This window comes from Gorilla gorilla, chromosome 4, assembly GCF_029281585.2.
Source record: "Gorilla gorilla gorilla isolate KB3781 chromosome 4, NHGRI_mGorGor1-v2.1_pri, whole genome shotgun sequence".
In the NCBI taxonomy this organism is placed as follows: domain Eukaryota; kingdom Metazoa; phylum Chordata; class Mammalia; order Primates; family Hominidae; genus Gorilla; species Gorilla gorilla.
This window is the reverse complement of record NC_073228.2, coordinates 9,389,578-9,408,900: the sequence shown is the minus strand read 5'-3', so window position 1 is coordinate 9,408,900 and position 19,323 is coordinate 9,389,578. Positions and strand designations below refer to the sequence as shown.

The window sequence follows — 19,323 nt, the reverse complement described above, 5'->3', positions numbered from 1 at the left end:
GGTCTCCCTATGCCCAGGCTGATCTCAAACTCCTCCCACCTCAGCCTCCCAAAGTGCTGGCATTATAGGCGTGAGCCACTGCGCCCGGCCCAGTTTCCTCTTTTATTGAGTATTGACATTTTCTTTTTTATAAAGAACTGTGGGAAGAGGGGTTACCAGATATCTAAATAGAGCCAAAATTGCATTTTTAGCAGTTAGAGATAGGAATTAAATACCCCTTTTAAAATACTACACCTCCCTCATTATTAGTAACTTTACTATTGTGAGGTGAAATAGGGCCATATCCTGTATTTTAAATTAAAGTTTGTATGTTGCTTGTCAGTGCTGAGTGTGAGAACCTTTGTTTGTAGAAGTCAGTATCTGTAAGTGTCAGTCCTGCTGTGTCTTTCACCAGGGTCACCTCTGTCCAGTCAGCCAGTCTTAATCACCGTCCAGCGGCAGCTACCACAGGCCATCAAGCCTGTCACCTACACTGTGGCCACCCCAGTGACCACCTCGACCTCCCAGCCACCTGTCGTGCAGACGGTTCACGTCGTCCACCAGATCCCAGCGGTGTCGGTCACCAGTGTGGCCGGACTGGCCCCAGCGAACACGTACACTGTCTCTGGACAAGCTGTGGTCACCCCGGCAGCCGTGCTGGCCCCTCCTAAGGCAGAGGCCCAGGAGAACGGAGACCACAGGGAAGTCAAAGGTGGGCAGGGGGGGAAAGGAGGAGAGGGGAGACCACAGGGAGGTCAAAGGTGGACAGGGGGGGAAAGGAGGAGAGGGGAGACCACAGGGAGGTCAAAGGTGGGCGGGGGGGAAAGGAGGAGAGGGGAGACCACAGGGAGGTCAAAGGTGGGCAGGGGGGGAAAGGAGGAGAACGGAGACCACAGGGATGTCACAGGTAAGCAGGGGGGGAAGGAGGAGAGGGGAGACCACAGCGAAGTCAAAGATAGGCAGGGGGGGAAGGAGGAGAGGCTGCCGCATCAGCCTCACACTCTTGGAAGTCCATAAGATTTGCTCATCCTTGGCCGGGTACAGTGGCTCACACCTGTAATCCCAGCACTTTGGGGGGGCTGAGACGGTCGGATCACCTGAGGTCAGGAGTTCGAGACCAGCCTGACCAACACGGAGAAACCCTGTCTCTACTAAAAATACAAAATCAGCTGGGCATGGTGGCAGGTGCCTATAATCCCAGCTACTTGGGAGGCTGAGGCAGGAGAATCACTTGAACCCGGAAGGTGGAGGTTGCAGTGAGCTGAGATTGCGCCATTGGACTCCAGCTTGGGTAACGAACGAAACTCCATCTCAAAAAACAAAAAAAGATTTGCTCATCTTTTTCTAATTTGCTGTTTGTTTTAGAGACATTTTCTAGCAGGTGTGATAGCCATCTGGTTATTGTTTTAAACTGGCAAGATTTTTATTTGCTTTCCAGTAATATTAATGTCGTTTCTTTTCCTTTTAATTTCAGTGAAAGTAGAGCCTATTCCCGCCATTGGCCACGCCACGCTCGGCACTGCCAGCCGGATCATTCAGACGGCACAGACCACCCCGGTCCAGACGGTGACCATAGTACAACAGGCACCTCTAGGTCAACACCAGCTACCAATAAAAACTGTAACACAAAACGGCACTCACGTGGCATCAGTCCCCACTGCGGTCCACGGCCAGGTGAACAATGGTAAGACGTGCCGGTCGGTGGCTCCCCGCGGCTGTGGGTACTGGGAGCAGAGCCCCTTCTCACTCGGGGTTTCGGTTCTGACTGTAACGATTTTAGCTTTTGTCTGAGGCAATGTTTGCATTTCGAAGCTGCAGGAAATCTAGTCATGCTGTAGGAAGTGGTCGTGGAGTCGGCTGTCACGGGATTCCCGTGGGAGGACCTGCCTGAAAAGAGATGAGAGTTTCTAATACGTTGAGAGGGAAAAATACTCTCGCCTCTTGTAGCCTGTCTTTTCCGTTGGCCTCGCGCGCCCTGTGGCCTGTGGCGGTGCTGAGCTGCTGAGGGTGGGGGAGAGGCTGCTTTTCTGTGTGCTTTGCTCTCAAAGTCCGTTGGAGGCCGGTGCACAGAAAACCGCACGGATGTTCTGACATTGACGAGTGGAGACACCAGAACCTCCGCGCCGACACTGGGTTATCTGCCTTCGCCCTGCCCTGTGGAGTGTGGAAAGGGTGGGAGTCCCTGTCGGCTGCCGAGTCAACTCTGGCGTTGGGGCCTGGCTCAGGTGTGGGCTCCCGCTGCTCTGGGTTGGGTACATGCGGGCTGTTGCCGGCTACGTGGCTGATCCTGGCGCTTGCGGGATCTCAAGCAGGCAAATCCGAAGCTACCAACTAAAACTGTCTCTGTGCCCACGACACGCTTTCTTTGAAAGAGGGTACAGGTCAGAAGGCTTTATCACGACGTTTGAATCCTTACCGAACGCTACGAACAGAGACCTTGAAACCTGCAGGTACCTCCTACTCTGACTCAGCACCACCCTGCCTCTCCCCAGATTTATGGAAGAACAAGGTCTGGAACCTTTTCTAGGGAAGACTGACTACCTGGGGTTTTTTTTGTTTTTAAGTAATAGCAACACTTGCTGCCTGTAGATAGATCACAAAGTTTGCAGTCATCAGTTACCTGTTTGAATGCCTTCGTCCCCAAGCCCTGCGTCTCCTCCTTCTCTTCTCTCTGGGTAACTGTGGCTGTGGATGCTCTAAGGTGATAAACCTGGTGGCACTGCAGGTAGCTGGGAGGAGATGGAAGCCGGGAGGGCTGGCGGTTGGAGGGCTGGCGGTTGGAGGGCAGGCGGTTGGCTTTCTGGTCTTAGTCATTCCCAGTCTGAAGACAGGGCGGAGGCCTAGTGATTCCCAGATTCGATATGTGTCAGAATCACCCAGAAGGCTTGGCTGTTAGAGGACAGAGTGCTGCGTTCCCCAGAGTTCCCGACTAGGCATGTCTGGTGTGGGGCCCAAGAATGCATTTCTGAAACAGTCCAGGTCTGCCAAGAGCCTCCAGTGCAGGTCAGAGGCTTTCTGGGTCCACCTCTCTTAGAAGCAGTTTGAAAAACCGTATCCCTGCCTGGTATAGTGGCTCACACCTGTAATCCCAGCACTTTGGGAGGTCGAGGTGGGTGGATCACGAGGTCAGGAGTTCAAGACCAGCTTGCCCAACATGGTGAAACACCATTTCTACTAAAAAAAAAAAAAAATTAGCCAGGTCTGGTGGCGGGTGCCTGTAGTTGTAGCTTCTTGGGAGGCTGAGGCAGGAGAATCGCTTGAACCCGAGTGTGGAGGTTCCAGTGAGATGAGATCATGCCACTGCACTCCAGCCCGGGCGACCGTGCGAGACTCTGTCTCAACAAAAAAAGAAAAACTGTATCCTTTTTATGTATTTAAGTTATCTGGAATTTTTCATTATAAATTTAAGCAAGTGTTTTAATTTTTCACTATTGAAAATATTGATATTTTAAAATAAAGCTTTTACGGGATTATTTTCAGTGTACTACTGGACTCCAAATACAGACATCATGAGATGTCCACTTGCCCACGTGTGGACACACAGGCAGGAGCGGCCCAGATCCTCCCTCGTCTGTGGCCTGGTCTTTCCATCTCACATTCCCCAACAGGTTTTGTACGAGTCACATACTTTAGGCTTAAATGTCATTTATTAGTCATATCTTTTCTCTGCAGCAATAAAATATAGATATAAATATTAAAGTTTGTCTATGAATAACAAAATTGATAAAACCCAAAAATATAACAAATTCTTATAAAACCAAAAATTAAAATGTTACTGAAGATGCCTTTCTTAGTGTATTTAGCTTTAAAGGAAACCAGCTGATTCGTTCTGTATTCACTGATGGTTGCACAGTCCTAGTGTCAGCACTGAGGGCCTGTTTCCACTCAGGAAGGAGAGGACAGTGTCAGCACTGAGGGCCTGTTTCCAGATGTACGTGAAAGTCTGTCAGTGATCTTGGCTGGGTGTGGTGGCTCACGCCTGTAATCCCAGCACTTTGGGAGGCAGAGGCGGGCGGGTCACTTGAGATCAGGAGTTGGAGACCAGCCTGGCCAACATGGTGAAACTCTGTCTGTACTAAAACTACAAAGATTAGCCGGGTGTGGTGGCGCATTCCTGTAGTCCCTGCTACTCTGGACGCTGAGGCAGGAGAATCGCTTGAACCTGGGAGATGAAGGTTGCAGTGAGCTGAGATCATGCCACTGCACTCCCGCCTGGGCGACAGAGCGAGACCATCTCAAAAAAAAAAAAAGTCTTGTCAGCACCAGTATTTTCTATTATTGCTTTCATGCTCCATCCCATAGTTTTCATCCCCAAAGCCAGTGCCCAGTTGAGCAGATGAGAGAGGCTGTTCAGAGAGAGGAGGTGGCAGATGGGCTTTAAGAAAAGACTTCAGGACCAAGAGGAGATTCTGGAAATGATTTTCCTTAAAACAGTGTCGGCTACAGCCTGGATGCTGAACACCTAGGATGAGAACCACTGCACAGGTGCTCATAACTTCGGCCTCTTGTAGTCTTTTATTTTTTATTTGAGAGGTAGTGTCTCACCATGTTGCCCATGCTGGTCTCAAGCTCCGGGGCTCAAGCAGTCTGCCCACCTCAGCCTCCCAAAGTGCTGAGATGACAGGATGAGCCCACCGCCTCTGGCCAGCACGTCTTTTCATGTACTTTATGGTTATTTGTGTATCTTCTTTGAAGAAATTTTTAAGTCCTTTGCCCATCATTTAATTGGGTTGTCTTTTTGTTGTGAAATTTGTAGTTCTTTATTCATATGTAGAGATTTCAGGCCTTTTCAGACATGTAAGTGTAACTCAGAGACATTGCAGGGTTGGTTCCAGACCACTGCAAAAAAATGAATATTGCAGTAGAGCTGCCAGTCACATGAAATTTTTGGGTTCCTACTATATTAAGCAATTATGTTTATACTAAATTGTAGTGTAGTGTATTACCCCAAGGTAAATGTAGTATTTTTACTGAGGAATTATGTGGATGTGGCCGAGTTTTCTGACCCAAGCATGTGGTTAGAATGTCTTGTGCAGGGAGGGACTGCACAGGCTGCCTGAGACTCCCCCAGGGGCACCAGAGGGCTCAGCACCACGAGCAGATAGGCCGAGGCTGGGCTGCCTGCCCTAAGGGGGTTCCATCCTCACCCTGGCCCCAAGGGCAGCCTGGACCAGTTCTGCCTCTGCCACCAGCTGCTGTGGGACCCGGGGCTCAGGGCTTGGCCTCTGCGTGTGTCGTGAAGACAGTGCTGACAGATGGGAGGTGGGGCTGACAGGACGAGGGGTCAGGATGTTCCGGCTATGCACTGTAGCCCCGGCCTTGCAGGACAGCAGGTGGCTTGGTGGGATGATAGGTGAGGTCCGTGGGCAGGCGCAGGGCATGAGCTGCCAGTGTCTTCCTGGAAGGTGACTCTGGGGTTGTCGCTCCAGCTGGAGTGTGCCCTCATTCCTGCTTCCATAGGGGTCTCCACGGAGGCCTCATTCAAACACAGGCGAGCCCATCCCTGGCCTGTCAGGTTCACCAGGGTGGCCCCTGGTCCCATTGTCGCCGTCGTCCACACCCTGCCCACCTGCCAATGCTCCTGTGTCCCCTGCTCTGCTCCAGGGCCCCAAACCCTGTGCAGAGCTGGGGTGCATCATGCTGCCGCCCCATGGAGAAGGCCTGGAGGAGATGGAAGCCGGGAGGCTTCCTCTTACAGGAAGGGAAGCCCCAGAAATGTGCCTGGCACCAAGAAATTGCTCCAAGCTTGTTCCAGAGTGTGGGGAGGGCTTGAGGCCTCCCCTTTTTGAGTACATGGAAAGGAAAGCCTGGCATTTTCTGGAAACGCTCCCAAGTCTCCCTGGCAGGGAGATGTGGGAAGAGTCCAGGCGCCCAAGCTCATGCATATTCACTTCCTCCCATCACACGTGCTGTGTACAAGCACCCTCAGAGCTCGCTTTGGGAGACCCCTGCCTCAGGGCTGCGGGTGCCGCTGTCCACACCACAGGCCATTCTGCTTCCTGTTTCCAAGGCTCACCTCCTGTCTCTGGGCTGCAGGTGCTGTTTCTGGTTTACTGGCACAACTGTGGTTGTGTTTTTGTCAATGACTTCATCTTTGCTGCTCTTGTTTTGAGATACTGTCTTGCTCTGTCACCCAGGCTGGAGTGCAGTGCCGAGATCTCAACTCACTGCAGCCCCGACCTACTGGTCTCAAGCTATCCTCCTGCCTCAGCCTCCCAAGTAGCTGGGACTACAGGTGTGCAACACCACATCCAGCTAATTTTTTGTATTTTTTGTAGAGACGGGGTCTCACTATGTTGCCCAGGCTGCTTTCAAACTCCTGGACTCCGGTGATCCTCTAGCCTTGGCCTCCCAAAGTGCTGGGATTACAGGTGCGAGCCAGCATACCCAGCCAGTGTTGTCGTTTTGATTTGGGAGTTCGGGGCTGAGCTGTGTTTGGCCAGGGCCTCGCCTGCTCAGTGTGGTCCTGGGCTGAGCTGCGGTCCTGGAGCATCTCTTGGCTCACACATTGACTCCTCCGGCCTCTCTACTGTCCTGGTCCTTCATGGGGCTCACATGTGTGTCCTCTTGTTTTCTTTCTGTCATCTTCTTAAGGGTTCACAGATCACTGTCAGTGGAAGGTGTTGCCACAGCTCAAGCCTCACAGTGGAGGAACCTCATGAGGCCCTTCACGGGGCCACTCCCTGTCTGGCCAGGCCTGCCTGACCAGCCCTGCTGGGAAGCCTGGGCCCTGCTGCTGCTTCACCCTGCGACGTTCTCCTCAGGCCCTGCCTTTCGCTTCTTTCGTCAGCATTGTTCCTGCGTTGATCGTTTGCTCCCTCCTGCCTAACTCTGCTCTTCTTCCTTGTGTAGCAGTTACGTGGTCCTCAAATATCATTTGTTGACTCCAGTGTTTCCTGGGGCATCTCCTCAAGCTGGCTGGGGTTCTCTGCATCTCAGCTGTGGTCCCTGGTGTGAGGGCACACGCTTCGCAGTGAGAGTGAAATGCCCAGTTCGCGCTGGCAGAGAGACCCTGTGAAGGTCTCCCTGTGCCAGGCACAGGCTCTTATTCTGAAAGCAGACCCCGTGAAGGTCTCCCTGCGCCGGGCACAGACTCTTATTCTGAAAGCAGACCCCGTGAAGGTCTCCCTGTACCGGGCACAGGCTCTTATTCTGAAAGCAGACCCCGTGAAGGTCTCCCTGCGCCAGGCACAGACTCTTATTCTGAAAGCAGACCCCGTGAAGGTCTCCCTGTACCGGGCACAGGCTCTTATTCTGAAAGCAGACCCCGTGAAGGTCTCCCTGCGCCAGGCACAGACTCTTATTCTGAAAGCAGACCCCGTGAAGGTCTCCCTGTACCGGGCACAGGCTCTTATTCTGAAATGGTACACAGCAGTTTCTGGAAGGAAGGAGGGAGGGAGGGAGGGAAAAAGGAAGGAAGGGAGAGCGATCGGCACAGAGGAAGGTAGATGAAGCCCCGCGCCCCCCGGAGCCCAGCCCTGTTCACCGCGTTGCTGTGCGGGTGCCTGTGCCAGGATCAGCTGGCTGGACGGCTATAGCCCCACGCCTGCAGGCCACATACCTGGGAGAGTGTGGGCCTTCCGAGCCTTCTGGCTCCCGGCCCCACAGAGGAATTACGGTCCCATGTCCCTCACAAGGACCCTTGCAGAGGGAGCAGTGCATCGGCACAGAGCAGGACACAGGGGAGCCGGGCTGAGGCTGCGGCTCCCTTGTGGCCGCCAGGTGCTCACGCGTGCCTCGGTGGGGATCTGGCAGCCAGATTTGGGGTGAGGATTTGATGATGTGGGTATCCCTAGCTGGTCCCACAGTGACGATGGGTGTTGGGTTGTGAGCATGTAAAACGGCAGTGACGTCTGAGGGTCCCTGGACGTCTTTCACACCCAGCCTCAAAGCGGAGCCTTTCCAGGCAGAGCAGCAGCTGCCGCCACTGGATTGACAGCCCCAGAGCAGCGGGATCAGGCCACGCGGACGAGGAGGTGCGAGGCCTCGGGTCGGGGCCTGTGTTCTTCGGGAGCCGCACCCATCATCATTGTGGCGGTGGCAGTGGAGCAGCTGCCCTCGTGTCTGAGCTGCTCCGGCGTCTCTGTCCACAGTATAGGGTCTTCTGATGCTTCCTGGAGGTCTCGGAGGGGCTTGCTGCGTGTAGTACCCACACAGCCCACAACTGGGGTGTTGTCAAGTGTTATGACATAGGTTGCCTGTGGGGTAAAAGTTGGCTGCTAAGAAATGCTCTAGACAGGCCGGGCGCGGCGGCTCACACCTGTAATCCCAGCACTTTGGGAGGCCGAGGCAGGGAGATCACGAGGTCAGGAGATTGAGACCATCCTGGCTAACATGGTGAAATCCCGTCTCTACTAAAAGTACAAAAAATCAGCCGGGCGTGGTGGCAGGCGCCTGTAATCCCAGCTACTTGGGAGGCTGAGGCAAGAGAATGTGAACCCGGGAGGCGGAGCTTGCAGTGAGCTGAGATCACGCCACTGCACTCCCGCCTGGGCGACAGAGCGAGACTGTCTCAAAAAAAAAAAAAAAAAAAAAAAAAAAAAAAAAAGAAATGCTCCAGACACTTCAGTTTGAAAATATTGGAATTTATATGGGGAGGATTAGTGTGCATGGAAGGCCAAAAATGTGAATGCATCTCCGCAATCATCTTTCCAAAAGCCACCCTCTGAATCAGTGAGGACCCTCAGGGTGGGGAACGTCCCCTTGTGAGCGTCTGGAGACTGGAGCAGGCAGCAGCGGAGCCCGTCTCTGTAGATGGACTCGCAGAGGAACTTAGTTCTTTCCCTAAAGGAGCAGGAACAGCTGGGCGCCGTGGCTCACGCCTGCAATCCCAGCACTTTGGGAGACCAGGGTGGGCGGACTGCTTGTGCCCAGGAGTTCAAGACCAGCCTGGGCAACATGGTGAATCTGTGTGTCTACAAAAAAATCACAAAAGTGGCTGTGGCGGTGGCACCTGTAGTCCCAGCCACCAAGAGGCTAAGGCAGGGAGATCGTTTGAGCCAGGGAGGTTGAGGCTGCAGTGAACCGTGATCGCCCCACTGCACTCCAGCCTGGGAGACAGGGTGAGACCCTCTCCACATAATAAGTAAATGGAGGAATAGAAATGCAAGCCGGCACACATCGTCTTTGACAGCATTTTGTGGATAGGCAAGTTCTAACCACGGGGGCAACGTGGGATGCAGCAGGGTTTGGTGTGCCGTGGGGCAGGGGTAATTTGCTTATTTCTCTAAGACTTTGTACAGCTCTATAAACAGATTCCCATTAAGTCGTCCTTTCCTTGTGACAGGTAATAGTGGAGGTGTCACAAGGTAAGTGGCCTGTCTTGCCTGGTTTTCAGGTTCTATGGCTTTTGTCTTTGTTTTTTTGAGAAAGGGTCTGTCACTGAGGCTGGAGTGCAGTGGTGTGATCACAGCTCACTGCAGCCTTGAACTCGTGGGCTCAAGTGATTCTCCTGCCTCAGCCTCCTGAGTAGCCAGGACTACAGGCATGTACAAACATGTCCAGCTAATATTTTTTTTCTTTTGTAGAGATGGGGTCTCACCGTGCTGCTCAGGCTGGTCTCAAACTCCTAGGTTCAAGTGATTCTCTCGCCTCTGCCTCCCAAAATGCTGGGACTACAGGTGTGAGCCACCGCGCCCGGCCTTCTCCTTGTGTTTGAGCTGGAGAGGACAGAGTGCTATACATGTGGTCATGGTTTTTCTTCGTTGAAAGCTGTAACAGTGGGGTCGGTCCCTGTTATTAAGCCTGTGTCACTATTCCCTGGGCCCTAAAAGTGCACCTGGCTCCTGTGACTTGGGGTCCTTTCCCACTCCTCTCCCCAGGGCCCCCTGGCCTCAGAAGGCCCCCATGTGCCAGCTCAGACTGGAGTTGCCTCAGTTGACACAGCAGGCCCCATCCAGGCAGACCAGCAGGTGCTTCTGGAGACAAGAGCAAAGCCTTTTCCGGCAGCCCGGAACCTGGGATGAGAAACGACAGGTGGAAGGTTGTCCAGAGACACCTACAGCGTGGATGCTGTTCCGAGTCAGCGTAGGAGAAAGGCCACTGAAACCAGAGTCACACTGCGCGTCTGTGCATCTCTGGCCCACCCCAGTGGCCCCGGCTGTCTGCACATTTTTTGTAGACACATTAGAGTCAGTTGAGGCCACACCTGCGGCCACAGACTGCGACCGCGATTGCAGGGAGGAGCATCTGAGGTGGTCACAGGGTTTGCCCAGCTCACACCAACTGCAGGTCAGTTCCTGCTTTGCCTTCAGTAGCCTGAGTCCTTTCTTCTTTTTCTTTCACGTTACTAGGGCAGTTGTTCGCTGACGCCTTAATTCTGGGACACGTTCCTTGCCCAGATTCTTGGTGGCTGCTTGTTCCCTTCTCATCGTTCCTGCTGTGTTTTCCATGCTTGGTGTAGGGGGAGCCTCAGAGCTTGGTGTAGGGGGAGCCTCAGAGCTTGGTGTAGGGGGAGCCTCAGGTGGCGTCAGGACGTGCCTGCCCCACCAGTTGCCCTGGTGCCCTCATCACGCCCCGGGACCGTGCACACGTGGGGACTGTTTCCAGACACGCTTTCTGCCCTGGTGCCCTCGTTATGCCCCGGGACCGTGCACACGTGGGGACTGTTTCCAGACGCGCTTTCTGCGGTCAGTCTGTGTGGCAGGGCCCCCTGCCCAGCTCCTGCAGCCTCATCAAGTCTCCCACTCAGGAGGTGTCGCTCCTCCAACTTTGTTCTTTTTAAAAATCGCTTCAGCCATTCTAGGTCCTTGGCATTTCCGCGTGAACTGGAGGATTCCTACACCAAGCCTGCTGGTGTCTTGATTGGGACGGTGTTGAATCCAGAGTGTGTGGCAGAGCTGGCGGAGCCCCTCTTTCTTTGATCTCTGCCGATCTCCTTGATTTCACGCTTGTTTTATTCCACACACCACCCCTCCCCATCTTCTCACCTACTTCAGTTTCCATTTCATGGTAGGAAATTCCTGTAGTCCTCCTGGGCTTGCTGAAGTGATGCTCCAAGTTACAGTCCCCGGGTTGTCAGGCGTGGCGAGAGCCCCTTGTGCTCAGAGCTCTCACGGAACACAGAGCAAGCCTGTCTACGAGTTCAGCCGGTGAGGGGCAGGGGCTGGTGAAGGTGGCGGCTCTGGGTGTGCTCAAGGGCAGGGTCGCCTCCAGGCCCCACGCGCTAAGCCGTGACTCCCTGTGCCACGCCCGTGTCGACACAGCTCACGTGGGCCCGAGGTGCTCATACATCACACTCCTTGTCCAGGATGGTCCTTCCTGGCACCATGTGGTCCTTGGTGCAAACCAGAGTTTGCAGTGCTCGCTGGACGGACCCTTCTGCCTTATTCAGCATCTTTAGATTAACAGAGTCAGTGCCTTCCCAAGAGAGCACGTGTGGGCCTCATCAGGAGCATCTGCCCAACTCGTGTGCGTGTTCCTTCTCTGCCCTGGAGCAGAGGGGTCGCCCTCTCTTGTGGCCCACCCCGGGGCTGCAGGGCTGATGGCTGCTCCCTCCCCAGCTCCGGCACCTCCAGGGCCCTGCTGCCTTTAGCCTTCCTTGCGTGCCCTCCACCTCCCTCAGCGCCTCTGCCGGGACCTCTGCTTCAGGGCCGGGCGTGTTAGCACAGCCCCTCTGCTGTTACAGGGGTCCATGTGAGGTCTCCACGTGGTGGAGTACCTCGCGACAGAGGCTCTGTGAGGGCAGGGCTGGGTGGATGAGAGTATTTAAGTGTCACCATTTCTTTTCTTTCTTTTTTTTGAGACAGAGTTTTGCTTTTGTTGCCCGGGCTGGAATGCAGTGGCATGACCTTGGCTTACTGCAACCTCTGCCTCCTGGGTTCAAGCAATTCTCCTGCCTCAGCCTCCTGAGTAGCTGAGATTACAGGCGCCCGCCACCACACCTGGCTAATTTTGTATTTTTAGTAGAGATGGGGTTGCACCACGTTGGCCAGGCTGGTCTCAAACTCCTGACCTCAGGTGACCCGCCCACCTTGACCTCCCCAAGTGCTGGGATTACAGGTGTGAGCCACCGCGCCCGGCCTCCCAGTTTCATTTCACTCCAGGCCTCTCACTGCTGTTCTCTAATTGACACAGAATAATTGTGCAAGTGTATGGGGCGCACAGTGGTGTCGGGAAGCATGTGACTCGTGATCGGCACATCCGTCATCTCATTGACCATTTCTAGGTGTTGGGAACCTTCTGGCTGTTTGAAACCGTATTGTTGACTCCCATCATCTCGCAGTGCTGCAGAATACTAAACTTATTCCTCCTGTCTAGCTGTCGTTTCTAGTTTTACGTCTTTTTAAAAATTATTCCTCCTGTCTAGCTGTCATTTCTAGTTTTATGTCCTTTTAAAAACTATTTATTTTTTATAGAGACGGGGTCTTGCTATGTTGTCCAGGCTGGTCTCAGCCTCCTGGCCTCAAGGGACCCGCCTGCCTCAGCCTCCCTTGGGATTGCAGGCGTGGGCCACTGTGCCCGGCCTACGCCACTTGTATTCTCTGGGTCATCCAGTCAACTTGAGCCCTGGTGAGGGTGAGGCTGTTGCGTTGGGTGAGTCAGCCGTGTTGTGCTGCCGTAACAGAACACCCAAGATGGAGTACTTTAGCATGAACAGAAACGGATTGGCTTGCAGTTCTGGAGGCTGGCAAGGCCTTCTTCCTGTGTGCTCATGTGGTGATGGGGTGAAGGCATATTCACCCTTTTATAATGAACTCACTCCTGGAATCATGACCCTGTCCCTTGGTGACAGCATTGAGCTGTTAGTGAGGGCAAAGCCTTCATGGTCAAGTCACCTTCTGAAGATGCCACCTCTTAATGAGGCTGCGTGGGCAAGTGAGTTTCACATTTCGGGAGACAGATGCCCACACCACAGCAGTGACCTCATCTCATTCAGGGTATTGGTGCTTGTCAGACACTGGCCGTGACTCGCGTCTGGGTGCATGTGCCTCTCTCTGTGGGGGCCACCCTGCCGTCAGGCGCCAGGAAACCGACATCAGGGAATGTGGGGGTCTCCCTGAGAGGGTGCCATCCTAACACAGCTCCTCCAGATCACGTGGGTGGGCTCAGCGGCCTCCCGTGCCTCCCCTAGGTCTGGAGTCTCCCCTGCCCTCTCGCTGGGCTCCAAGCCTCTTCCTCAGCCCAGCTTCCTGCTTTGTGGCAGCCGTGCTTTCTGGAAGTTGAGCAGCTTCTTTTTTTTTTTTTTTTTTTTTTTTTTGAGACGGAATTTCTTTGTCACCCAGACTGGAGTGCAATGGCACGATCTCAGTTCACTGCAACCTCCACCTCCCGGGTTCAAGTGATTCTCCTGCCTCAGCCTCCCGAGTAGTTGGGACTATAGGCCCCCACCACCTCGCCCGGCTAATGTTTTTGTATTTTTAGTAGAGATGGTGTTTCACCATGCTGGCCAGTTCGAGACTGGTCTTGAACTCGTAACCTCAGGTGATCCTCCCGCCTCAGCCTTCCAAAGTGCTGGGATTACAGGCGTGAGCCACCGCACCTGGCCTCTTGTTCATGTTTTATGTGTAAATTTGTCCTCTGCTATTTCTGTTGCTCAGAGGTGGAAAGGAGAAGGGAACACGATAAAGTCACACATCCACATTGTTGACAGGGGTTTGGCTTCCAGGGAACACACCTCTGTGGCCTCAGGGCTATGTCCTGAATTCTAAAACGGGGCTCTCACGGCCGACCCAATGTCACTGGGTCCCCATTTGCTGCTTGAGTCTTTTCGGAGCCCAGTGTTGACTCCCGCTCTTCGTGGCTGCCCCGGCTATCTGGCCATGAGGAGCTGACCACGCACCTGGCCGAACTCACATGCGCTCCGCTAGGGAAGACCTGGGGGCGGAGGTCGGTCTCTGACCAGCCAGCGTCCCTGAGCATCTGGCCGAACTCACATCCGCTCCGCTGGGGAAGAGCTGGGGGCGGAGGTCGGTCCCTGACCAGCCAGCGTCCCTGCAGGGGACTGCGAGTAGCAGGCGGGTATTGCCCACGCCAGGGCCTGTGGTCTGAGAGGGCTGGCCCCTGACGGACAGGTGGGCAGGTCCCCCTCCCACATCTCTAGGCACCAGGGCGGGGCGTACCATGTGTGCCGTGTTTGTGGTTGGGTTCAGGTACTGCCCTGTAGGCGTGTCTGCTCTGAGCCTCCTGGGACAGCCTGAAGGGGCTGCACAGCTGCGCTGGGGCCTCCCGGGGGTGTGTTCCTTCTCCCGCCCTGGGGTGCTCTGAGTTGGTCTGAGGTTAGAGAAGTGCAGTGGCTGGTGTGTGCGCAGCCTAGGGGCCTAGGGCCTGCTTCTCAGAGCATCACGGGGCCCACCAAGAAGTGCCCCATGGGGAGGTGACAGCGTCTTCCAGAAATGCCGCCGCCCACAAGGAGGACTGGCCTGTGCCGGAAGCTGGAGATGGTGGGGTCCCGATGGCACCTGGTAGGTGAGGGTGCCCCAGAGAAACAGAGCCAAGGCGGCGGCCTGGAGACAGATTCTGTGGAATCTGCCCACTCTGTTGTGGGGCCTGCCAAGCTCAGCATCTGCAGGGTGGACCGAACCCCAGGGAAAGAGTCAGTGCTGGATTCTCAAGAGTCTGGAGGCCCTCCAGGGCAGTGCTCCCTTCAGAGGATCTCAGTCTTTTCTTAGTCCTTCACCTGATTGGATGAGGCCCACCCACTCGTGGCGATCAGCTGATTTACTCAGAGCTGACTGATTTAAATGTTAATCTCATCTAAATAAGTAACTATACAGAAACATGCAGAGTAATGGTTGACCAAAATCTGGGCACTGTGGCTCAGCCAGGCTGGCACATAACATTACCCATCACATGTTAGTTGGAAGCTTGGCCTTTGGAATTAACTCAGCCTGGTCAGCCGTTGGCAGCCAGCAGTCTCTGTTCTGCCCACACACCTCTGTGGACTGACCCAGGACACAGATGAGCAGCATCCATGAGAAACTGTGGTGCTTCTCTCCTATGGGACAGATGGAGCCCTGCTCGCTTCTGTGTGGAAATGGTCCAGGAGCATCTTGTGTGGGTGGTGGGGGGCGAGGGCAGGGCCTCCGCATGACGGAGAGCAGCGAGCGGCAGCCACTCCTTCGCCGAGCCAGCAGGGCCATCTCCTGTCTGCCTCAACCATTACTGGACTCAGCCTTTCTCCCCCAGCAGTGACATCAAAATAGCCTATTTATAGGACATAACAAAGATGATGCCAGCTGTTAATAAAAATGTCCGCTAATCAGGCAGTTCACTTGCTGCAGTTTTTTGGGGTCCCAAGGGCCCAGCCCAGGCTCCTGTGCCCTTGGCCACCGTGGGCCAGTCCCTGGGGTCTTGTGGGAGCCGCCGTGGGCCTGGGAGTGGCAGGACCCTTAGAGGACGAGGGTCCACGTGAGAGCGTGGGGTTCTGAGTCGCGAGGGTTCACGTGAGAGCGTGGGGTTCTGACTCCCTCGTGTCATTTCAGCCGCGGCGAGTCCTTTGCACATGTTGGCAACACACGCGTCTGCATCGGCCTCCCTGCCCACAAAGCGCCACAACGGTGACCAGCCGGAGCAGCCGGAGCTGAAGCGGATCAAGACAGAAGACGGCGAGGGCATCGTCATTGCCCTGAGTGTGGACACGCCACCGGCAGCCGTAAGGGAAAAGGGTGTCCAGAACTAGCGACTGGGAGAGCTTTTCTTTAACAATATCAACTCTGTGGTGCCAAAAGGAGACGTGGCCTCCCGCCAGCACTCGGGGGTGCAGGGCCCTGTGGTTGGACTTCACCTCTCAGCACTGAAAACAGAAAACCCAGCTGGCCTTAACACTCCTTAAAGACAGAAGTCACACTTGAACAAAACCCACACACAACAAAACCTGATTTGGGAGACGGTGTCTCCACTGAGCACCTGCTGGGCTGAGCTTCTACCTACGAGTGAAACTCTGTCCTCCCGCGAGGACCAGGCATCGCTGTGTGAGGACGGCACGGCCAGCGCCTGCTGTGAGTGGGTCTCCCAAGACTAGGCCTCAGGACGCGGGGGGAGCCGTCCCCGCCGCCCTCACAGGACCCACCAGGCAGCGGAGACATGTGGAATTAGAGTATTTTGAGGTGTCCTTTCTTTACAAAATAATGGGGTCTTGGGCATTTCACATCACTCCACTTCTACTCAGACTTTCGGAATCACACAGGCCCTTTCCGTGGATTTCATTTGGGGCAAAGAAACAACGTAGTTTTGTTTTTGTTTTCAGCCTATGGAATGATTTCCTTTTGTCTGTCTTGTTCAAGTTCAGATGAAGCTACTCTGGCATCTGCACGTTTCCGTGTTACAGCAGCTGCCTGATGAATTTTATCCACCTCCATTTCAGCATGTGGCTCGCGTGGACAGGTGGATGGACGCTGTGGCCGCATGGAACCTTGAGAACCCAGGGACGAGCCAGTGCCGGGAAGGAACTGCCGGGACTCACCGAGCTGCACTTAACTGTTCTCTTTCTGGCTATTTTTTGTTGTTTGTTTCTTTGTGTTGACTTTGTCCCTGGCAAAATTTTCCACTCTGAGTAAAACAAGTCTCCTAAGTATTGTGTATGTTTAAAACGACAGAACCATTTCTACTTCATTTGGAAAAAAAGATTCAGTCGTCTTTTATCACAGGCCCTTTTGAAACTCAGATCCCAGGTCTCTCCGTGGTATGTTTGTATTTGGGGTGTCCCTCCGGCTCTAGGCGGCCTCTGACCCGCTGTCTACTCCCCACCTTCGGTGAGCGGCCGCCATGGTGGAGCAGGGTCCGAGCCACGTCCTGCAGGGGACGTCTGGGGCATTTCCTGTTTTGTGGTAGGAAATGTCCCTGACCTTTCAGAACCGAACCCAATCCTGAGGCTGACTCCTCTACGGAAAATGAGGACAGGACGGGGGTGAGGGAATGAGAGTGGGAGCTCCCCGCGCCTCCTCTCCCAGCTCCTCAGGAAGAAAACCGCTCGCCCTTCCCGAGTGTGCCGGCCGAGGGCCGCAGGCGGTGCACATGGGGAGAGGGCGTCAGCCTGATGCTGAGCTTTTAAATGTCATCATCATAACATTATTTATTTAAATGTAGTTATTTTGGTATTTAATTTTTTTTTAGAGAGGAAAAAACCTGTATTTTCCTGGTGGGATGAAATGGCTCAGAATGGTATATTTAGGCAATTTTAAAACATTTATTATTTACATAAAGACCAAATATGATGAATCTGTTCCGTGAATCGTGTCGGCCCTCAGCATGGGGCTGTGGCAGCGTCACTGTGGTGACGCCCATTGAAAGGTATGAAATGACTGCACACTAGCTGGATTATCACTCAGCCGTTTAAGAAATAAAAGCAAAACCATCACGTGACTGAGACCGTGTGTGTGACCGCAGCAAAGCGCAGCGTGTGGATGGATCAGAGCCCCTCGGTGCAGCTGTCTGCATCTTCCAAGCACTTTACAGATAGATACCTTGGAATGTATATTTTTGTCTTCTTACTCAGAAGGTTTGCAGTTTGTAAAATAATCAGGATTCTGCTCTGTCCTGTGTGTGGGGTCAGCTCCCTCCACAGAGGGCTCCAGCTCTGTTGGTCACAGCTGATGGGGTTCTCTGATTGATTGATAGGAGACAAGCTCTCGAGCTCCGAGTCAAGGAACAGTGAGGTCGCCGGTGGGGAGCTTGGCTGGGACACCAAGCAAATGCTTCGTATGTCCCCTTGGAGACGTTTTTATGCAGCTGTGTATGTTACTATCCAGAAGGAGTCGGGGGTAGACTTTCCTGTGTAAGCTCAGTCCATAAACTGGTTACTTCTGATCCTGGAACGTGGACTTTACATGATAGGTCTGGATCTGTTTCTGTTGGGATCACAGGTAAGGAAAATGTCCATTCAAATGGTAAAGAAGGGAGGAGGGTGTTTTTTTTTGCTGTAGGCACCATTCTGCATCTTGAACCCAGACTGAAGTGTGCCTCTCACAGATGGAAGGTGCACACGCTCCTGTCTCCTCACTCTGCCACGTTTACTTGGCTTTTTCATTGGTACCTAGGAATTTAAGAATATCGAAGCGAGAGCAGTAACAAGCCATAGATGAGCAGACTCCCACACCGGGTTTTCTTGCCCGTCTTTAAGGCACTGTTTCTAAATTTTGAACTTAGCTCTGAACCCCCAAGAACTTGAGCACAGCAAGGGTTGCTGAGCTGCTGTCGCCACAGCCCTGGCCCCTGGTGCTGGAGCTGCAGCATCTTTGGGAGAGGTCCTGCGTCGTCCTCAGCTGCGTCGCTGTGAACTCCCGCTCTCCACTGTGTTCCTCAGTGTCTGATTTTCAGGAAGTCTGCTGTGACCTTTGCCCAGCTTCTGAGCTCCTCAGGGACTAGGAACAATTTCAGTAGCTTTGCCCTGAACCAAACGAGAAAACAAAAGGGAACTCCCGTATGACCCACGTCACGTGGTGCACTCAGAGTGTGTGCGGCATGATCCTCCTCTCACTTTAGTAGAGGACGCGGTGGACAGCTGATCTCCTGCAGTCGTCTACCCACTTCCGTCATTGTCCTCCGCTAGAATAACAGAGTAGTTGGTAGTCATGGCCAGAAGGGGGGTGGGGGCAGTGTGAGGACTTGGGGTTTCTGTGCTGTGTGACACAAGGAGATAAGTGACAATCTTGAAGTCCTAACTTCCACTATTCTAGAAAGTATAGTGGTGATTTGTGTGCAAAGATTTGAAATTTTAAAAAAGTACCAAGTTCCTGAAATTCAATAAAATATTTTTATTAATTTTAATGGAATGCAGAGTATCATTTTCATTTTGATTGACTTTTTAACTTCATGCTCTCTTCTGAGCACACCGGAGGCCTAGTGCATTGGCAAGAACTTTTAACCAGGGAGCTGCACTGAGGACCAGCACTGCAGGCCCTGCACGGGTTGAGCGTGCAGGTAGAAAAGGCGCCGTGTCACAGGCAGTGGTAACAGGGTCTTGATTGATTGATCTATGATGTCGGAGTTTTAAAGTTACTTGGAGATTGTGGCTGCCACTATTTCTTCTGCAGACTTTCCCTCCAACCTGAGAATGAAGATCACCGCAAAGCACCTTGAGGGACATTTTCTCAGAAAATGAAAAAGCAGCTCTTGGCCGGCGCGGTGGCTCATGCCTGTCATCCCAGCACTTTGGGAGGCCGAGACGGGCAGATCATGAGGTCAGGAGATCGAGAACATCCTGGCTAACACGGTGAAATCCCATCTCTACTAAAAATACAAAAAAAATTAGCCGGGCGCAGTGGCGGGCGCCTGTATTCCCAGCTACTCGGGAGGCTGAGGCAGGAGAATGGCGTGAACCTGGGAGGCGGAGCTTGCAGTGAGCCGAGATTGCGCCACTGCACTCCAGCCTGGGCGACAGAGCGAGACTCCGTCTCAGAAAAAAAG

At 53.7% G+C, this 19,323-nt stretch overlaps 2 protein-coding genes across 2 annotated transcripts in view; one reads left to right on the top strand and one right to left on the bottom strand.

Moving 5' to 3' along the window:
• Nucleotides 1-18,684, top strand: part of FOXK2 (forkhead box K2) — an 86,877-nt gene extending 68,193 nt beyond the window's left edge. Inside the window, exons 7-9 of the mRNA XM_055389347.2 lie at nucleotides 395-691; nucleotides 1,454-1,663; nucleotides 15,402-18,684. Of these exons, the coding sequence (XP_055245322.1) occupies nucleotides 395-691; nucleotides 1,454-1,663; nucleotides 15,402-15,598 (704 nt within the window). The 3' untranslated portion in view covers nucleotides 15,599-18,684. The remainder of the gene's footprint in view (nucleotides 1-394; nucleotides 692-1,453; nucleotides 1,664-15,401) is intronic.
• The window catches only part of WDR45B (WD repeat domain 45B), a 44,711-nt gene continuing 44,044 nt past the window's right edge, over nucleotides 18,657-19,323 (bottom strand). The window contains exon 11 of the mRNA XM_019026390.4: nucleotides 18,657-18,964. The gene's annotated coding sequence lies outside the window, so the exon portion shown is untranslated. The remainder of the gene's footprint in view (nucleotides 18,965-19,323) is intronic.